Source organism: Myotis davidii, unplaced genomic scaffold, assembly GCF_000327345.1.
Source record: "Myotis davidii unplaced genomic scaffold, ASM32734v1 scaffold2336, whole genome shotgun sequence".
NCBI classification, from domain to species: Eukaryota; Metazoa; Chordata; class Mammalia; order Chiroptera; family Vespertilionidae; genus Myotis; species Myotis davidii.
The window spans coordinates 139,919-146,768 of NW_006287366.1; the positions used below are offsets into that span (position 1 = coordinate 139,919).

At 46.6% G+C, this 6,850-nt stretch overlaps 1 protein-coding gene across 5 annotated transcripts; it reads right to left on the reverse strand.

The window, feature by feature from the left end:
- Positions 1 to 803: 803 nt before the first annotated feature.
- Positions 804 to 6,844, reverse strand: LOC107182361 (putative uncharacterized protein ZNRD1-AS1). Of its 5 annotated transcripts, none has more exons than XR_001513084.1 (3): positions 6,468 to 6,844; positions 3,535 to 3,610; positions 804 to 1,350 (listed from the first exon to the last, which is right to left on the reverse strand). XR_001513084.1 is itself a non-coding variant. In XM_015560915.1 (3 exons), exons 1-3 carry the CDS (start codon positions 6,659 to 6,661, stop codon positions 2,390 to 2,392), a joined length of 1,002 nt encoding a protein of 333 aa, XP_015416401.1. In that variant the 5' UTR covers positions 6,662 to 6,844; the 3' UTR covers positions 2,379 to 2,389. The 5 variants fall into 5 exon arrangements, 2 of the variants coding, with proteins under 2 accessions (XP_015416401.1, XP_015416400.1); XR_001513083.1 differs by lacking the exon at positions 804 to 1,350 and having other exon boundaries at positions 2,379 to 3,610; positions 6,468 to 6,526; positions 6,665 to 6,844; XR_001513082.1 differs by lacking the exon at positions 804 to 1,350 and having other exon boundaries at positions 2,379 to 3,610; positions 6,468 to 6,586; positions 6,665 to 6,844.
- Between the last annotated feature and the right edge of the window lie 6 nt (positions 6,845 to 6,850).

The following is a 6,850-nucleotide window of genomic DNA, read 5'->3' on the forward strand; positions in this document are numbered from 1 at the left end:
TGAGGAGTTGTAATCTGGATGGTCCCACTCTGACCACTGGGTACACTGGCTCTTGGATCTCTAAGGAGGTACTAATTTAGCCTCTGCCTGAGGCTACCCAGCAGGAGCTATGGAGATATCTGCAGATTACTCTTGTTTGGGATTTGGAGGGTCCCAGATGAGGCCCAGTTGTGAAGCAGTGCAAGCTGCTGTGGGGCCTTGGGCCTTCTTTTGGAAGTTCTGGGTCTCTCTGACCCAGCTGCAGTTTGTTAGGTAATTTTCAGATTGCAAAGGGCCAGGCCTTTCATATGCAAAAGCCTCTGCACACAACTTGTGTGGGGTGGGGTCTCAGGGGATCAACAGGGCGGAGCAAGCAGCTATGACTGCTCCTCAGTCCTACCCTAAGAGGCCCCAGGTCTCAGTGTCCCGGTAATCACTGCAAGCACCTCTGAGAGAAAGCCACCCTCGAGTTCTGACTGATGCCAGACAGTCCAGTTTCTCCCCGTATGAGTCTGGGTCCCCAGAGACTCACCCGGAACTGGAGATCAGAGCAGTCGGGAGCTTGAGACTCCCTCCCGATTGAAAGACAACCGAGTCCTCCGTTGCCAGCCCTTTCCACGTGCGCCTCCGTACCTCTGCACTTTGCTTCCACATCTCCTCTGAGTCTCAGTGTGCTTTTCTCTTTCCTTCTAGTTGTAGAATTTCCACTCAGCCAGCCTTCCTGTGGTTCTGGATGATGTCTGTTTTGTCTTTTAGTTGTATGTTTGAAGTGGTTGTGCGAGGCAGCAATCTCCGGTGTTTACCTATGACGCCATCTTGGTTTCTCCAAATACAGTGCATTTAAAATTAATTAAAGTCCACGCACAAGCAACTATGAGCTATTATGTCAGGTAGGAATACAGTTGCCCATGAACAATATGGTTTTGAACTGCATGGTCAACTTTTATGAGGATTTCTTTTCAATTAATACATACAGTACTGTAAATGTATTTTCCTTACGCTTTTAATAACATTTTCTTTTCTTTAGCTTACTTTATTGTAAGAATAGAGTTTGTAATACAGCTAACATACAAAATACATGTAAATAGACTGTTGATGCTATTGGTGAGGGTTTTGGTCAACAATACGCCATTAGAAGTTTTTGGGGAGTCAACAGTTATATGCAGATGTTCAACAGCTTGGGGGGGGGAGGGGTCAAGACCCCTAACCCCTGCATTAAGGGACAACTGTACATGCTGAGGTGGTAAAGACTCAAACGGGTGACGTTACTACAAACTTCCGAATAGTGAGTGCCTCCAGAGACGAGGAGTGGGCTGGGGAGGGAGCACACAGGCTCTGGAGCCTGAGCTGTGGGAACCTGGACATCTTTTACTGTCCTTCCAAGTGCACAGGCACATTTTAATTTGTAAATTATATTTCACATGGAAAAGAAAAAAAGAATATAGGACAAAAGAAAAGCATTAAATGGTATCATTTACAAATAGTACACTGGAAAGGTCTTGCTTAAGTGGGGAATAGAAAGTGACAAAATGTGGAGCTGGAAGAAAATTGAGAGGCTACAACATTCCCTTCTCCGCCTCCCTCCTCACCCTGCGCAAGGGGCTCATTTCTGTGCACCTCCACCAGAACCTTGCCACCTTACTATCTGCGGAGAGTGGGAGCTGTAACCAAGAGCAGGACTTCTCTGTATTCACTCCCAGGAAGGCGCAACAACGGCACAAGGGAGATTTTCCAAAGTAAGTGTCTCCTACAGTAAACTGCAAGGTTAAGCTAGGCTCAGGGTGTGGCTACTGCTTCCCTGAGAAAGGTGTGACCAGGAAGTAAGGCCAGACACTTCCCCTAGCAATCCCAGGTAACCTCCCCCACTTCCCACCAGCAATCTCAGATAACCTCTCCACTTCCCCTAGCAATCCCAGATAACCTCCCCCACTTCCCCTAGCAATCCCAGGTAACCTCCCCCACTTCCCCTAGCAATCCCAGGTAACCTCCCCCACTTCCCCTAGCAATCCCAGATAACCTCCCAGGGTGGGAGCAGGGGGGTGGCAGAAGCAGATCAGTACAATTCCTTATTCACCCGCACTGCCCAACCCAGGTCTCCCCACTGGGGAAACTAACATTTGTGAAGTATCTAACATATGTAATGCTTCACAGAAATCACAATCTACCCATAAGCACTGTAAAATATTAATCCCACTTCACAGATGAAAAAACTGAACATCGAAGAGAATAAAAGCAACTTGAATGAACTAAAAATAGCGAGGCTAGTTTTCAAGGCCAGAGCTTGCTGGCACTTCTGTAGCTGACACCCCTGGAGCGTGATTCACTGAGCTCTGGGACGGATGAGCTAGCATTAAAAACAAAAAGGTTCATTTAAGAGACATCATTTTACCAGAAAAGCATTGAAACTTGACTAATCTTTTATTTTTCTTATTTGACTTCTCAAAAAGGGTGGGAGAGTTAAAAATTTTCTTTGATAAGTTTTTATAATTGTATCCTCTTCTTCTCTATTCTGAGACTTTTCCATAAGAATATTCACTTTAATCCGACTTCTGCGTGGCTGGAAAAGTGGATATGCAGTAACACTTTCAAATTCTTTTATCTCTTTCTTTATTCTCTCACGCTTCTCTGTTGTAGGTGGCTGGCTCTGGCTTTTTCTCAAGAATCTTGCCTTGAGTCTTTGCTCTATTAGTTCCCTCCCTCTAATCATGCGTTCCTGGTGATCTTTAATTTGCATCTGTTCCCTGTCATTTACCCGTTTTCTTCTCTGTGCATTCTGGATGCCAGGCCCTGCGCACACAAGCTTGGGGAGTGCCGGCTCAGGAGGGGACCACAGTAACTGTCTAAGGGCTTTCTCTGTGAGCTCTCTGGCCTGTGCCGCCTGCTGCATTTGCCGCGCTATGTGTCTCATCTCTCTCTCAGGCACCAAGCAGCACTGTGTCTGTCTGTCCGTGCTTTGGGTTGCCTTCCCCTCCCATTTCTTCTCAATCCCATTGCCTGCCTCTTGTGCTCTCATCATTCCCACCAATCCTTTGCTATAGTAAGACTCCACTCGGGCGAGCCAGTAGTCAAGGGAGAGATCTTGCTCCCTATAGAGTGTCTGATACTCCTCTTGATTTTTTTGAGTTCTCAGTTGTCTGGCTGCTTTGGTACGCACACCACCTAGATTCTATCGGGGGGACAGAATTGTATGGGGTGACCATCTTTTACACTGAACATATTTAAACAGTAGTTTACCCTGACTACTGACACCAAGAAAAGATGAGTGGTTTATGGTTTACTTTAGTATAAGAACTTTGTTACTCCCATCATTCCTAGGTGAGCCTGTGAGCTCTGAAAGGTAAAGTACCTACCACCAAAATCAATAACTAGCTTTCTAAAAATATAGTGTTGGGAGTTTCCAAAATAATACTTTGTTTTTCAAGTATGGATATAGCTAGAAAACAGGTGCCAGTGTACACACACTACTCGAGGTGTCACTTCAGCAGAAAGGTTTTAAACCTAAGGTTCTTTCTCTTAGTAGTTCCAACCTGTATGATGTGAAGACAACTTATTTACCAATATTTTTTTCTCCAGTGGGGACTGCTGACCTGAAGCAATCCTAGGGTCTCTAGATGCTTTAACCCAGGCCAACCTGAAACACAAGAAAAGCAAAGGCAGATTAGAGTGTGGTGTGTCAGAATGTATCTCCCATACTGACTAAACCAAACCCAACTGCCCTGGCCGAGGCCAGGATATTCCGCTTAGAAAGAGTAAACCTGCTCACAGGCAAGACGCACAGGCCATTTCCCCCCTGGAAACTACCAGGTCCTAGGGTAGACAATAATAAAATGAATGCTCTTTTTATAAGAGCATTTCCTATAAATGAAAAGCATACTTCTCTTGTGGACTCAACGCAAACCATTCTGAATCTTGCACCGGGGACTGGGAGAGGGGAGAGGCAGATTCCTTGGTGAAGCGTGGCCCAAGCACATCTATGTCAGACTGCGCAGTCCCCCAGCCGCCCCTGTCCTCTGAGATAACTCTAGAATGAAGCGGTAGGAGTTCATTCTCATTCTGCAGTTTCTTGATTCTGGCCCTCTCTGCCTCTATCAGCAAATATAGCATCTCTGCCCTCTAATCTTTCGTTCTGAAATTCTGTTCTTCCTTATACTGCCATTCATCCTTCACCTTAAATCCATTATGACACCATTACCTGTGTACCCCTTATGATGGGAATCTGTGTTGACTCTGGTTTACTTACAGGACAGCCTGATGGCAACTCAACTGTGACTGCCAGGTTCCTATGCCAGCCTTGGCCTCATCGAAGCTTATTGTGAGGTCACATTTAAGCCGCTGAAGATGCCTGACATCTCATCTCTAAGCCCTTCTTAAGAACATCACTGATGGTTACGAGCACGGGCTCTGAAGCCTGACAGGGCTGTGTGTGACACAGGCAAGCAACGCCACCTCTCTCAATATCAGCGTCCCCATCTATAGACAGATACAAGATGAAAAGCTGCCTCTTGAGATCAGAAAGAACAAATGTGAACTAGATGACAGAGCTTGGCATGATGCCTGATGTGACAAGTCCTCCATTAAATACCAGGTGTCTACCCTCCACAGTCAGGCCCCTAATTCTCTAGAAAGCCTTTCTGCCTTACTCTGTGTAACAGTGATTTTGCCTTCTTCTCAACACTTACCATTTTTACTTTGACAACTCATTTGAAAATCAATCATGGTTTACGTTATGGTATCTGTATTCATGTATCACTGTAAAAATGGACTGAAACTCAGACTCATCAAGGGTGGGAATTATATCTACAACGACAGTGATGTGTCCATATTATCAGAAAGGATCTTGATATCAAATATTGGACTTCACTGACCTCTTAGGTACATTCATATTTCTCTTACTATGTGTATCTATTTTGAGATTTAAAAAATGACCATCTTTTATTTAGTATATAGCATCTAGCATAGTACTTAACATTAGTCCGTGATCCCAAGTTCTCATAATTAATGACTTGTTGATTGATTATACGTATTATATAATATCTGGGCATCTTTCTCTCTTATGTTCCCCATAATACTGTATCTACTTTTTATTAAAACATCTACCAGTCTTTCTTGAAGTATACAGGCATATTTGTTATATGCCCATCCTGGGTTCTCACATTTTGTCTTACCAGTATACTTTCATTGTATTTTAATTATTCATTTGCACTTAAGGTCAGAGAACAGAGTTTTCAACTTTGCAGCCCAACCTTCTCAGCTCAAAGACTGGCAAAGGTGCTAAATAAATACTAACTGAACAGATCGTGAGCTTCCATTGGAAAAAGGCCATGCCTTATCCACTCGCGTTCCTTTACTGCATTAGGACAGTATTCCACCCATGGCGGACCTCCAATGAAAAGGAAAAGTTGCCCTGGTTGGTTTGGCTCAGTGGATAGAGTGTCAGCCTGCGACTGAAGGGTCCCAGGTTCAATTCCAGTCAAGGCAAAATAGGGAGTGTGCAGGAGGCAGCAGATCAATGATTCTTTCTCATCACTGATGTTTCTCTCTCTCCCTTCCTCTCTGAAATCAATAAAAATATATATTTAAAAAAGGGAAAGTTGATGAGGGAAGAGCACTAATTTCAATTTCCATTTTCAAAGAAACACACAGAGAGAAGTGAGAATAGAAATTGCCTACCATCATGGGTTCAGCAACAAACCTGCTTTGTAAGACAGGAAGCATGACACGCAGGTAGGTGAAATGATGTCTGGTGGCCTGCTCAGTCTTAACCCCTCACTACTGTCCTTCCCTTACAGCAGAGCGAGGAAGGCCGGAGCCTCTTCAAGAAGAGACCACAGCTTGTCTCTTCCAGAGGAGAAATGAGTGATGGCTCCGGGACTTTTATACCGAGAGCTTAACACAGCTCCCGGGTTGGGTGGGGATGCAAGGGCCGAGAGGGAACTAAGAAACTTCAGGACAAGTTTCTATTTTAGATTGCACTTAACGGATGGCTGCAAGTAGCAAGATTTTCTAAAACTATTTGTTCTCAGGTTTTAGAAAAGATTTGGGAAACGTCAACTGTCCACCTAATGGATGATGACGATTTAGATAGAGCTGGTTGGACGGGAGGCGAGGGACGCGGTAAATGGAGGTAGGTGTGCAAATGAACACAAACTTGACCTACGTCTCGGTGCAGTCCTATCCCGGCTGCCCCTTGCCTAGTGCTAGCGTCTAAGGCGGGGTGGTCAGCCTCTGGTCTCGCCACTGCCCAGTGCCGGGCCGAGCTCCGGGCACCCCGCTTCCTTCCATTCCCAGGGACCGAGCACTCCTCCTCCGCTTTCGCTCTCCCGCCTCCCCGCTCGCCGCCTCTGCAGAAGCCGACTCACCCTTCCCGGAGGCCGGGAAGAGCCCCTACCGCCCAGGCGGGGCTCCACAGAACGCTCGTACGGCCCGCGAGGCCCACGCGCGCTAAAACTCTAACTCCCCAAACGCTTAGTTTTGTTTGTTCTACCCACCGCGCAGCCGCAAACGGGAAATACCGGCTCAAGAAGGGCGGGAGTTGCAGTTCTCTATCCTTAAGAAATTCGGTAAAGTTACAAGGATTTTCGGAGGGCCCGCGCCCGCACTGGGTCCCCTGTAAGACGCGAGACCAAGAAAATAAACATCCGACGTTTGGGTCCGAAGAGGAAAAGCAGCGGCGGCGTATCATTACCCGCTTTCTCAGCCGAAGTCGCAGAACCAGGCTGAGACGTCGCACTCCTTTCCCGGAGTTTCCACTCCGCGGGTCCCGAGACCGCCTGGCGGGTTATAACGTCACAGCCAATCGGGAGCCGGCAGCGGCGATGCTCTAGTCTAGCCGCCGCGTGCTCGTTGCTCCGCCGCCCGCGCCAGCGGACGC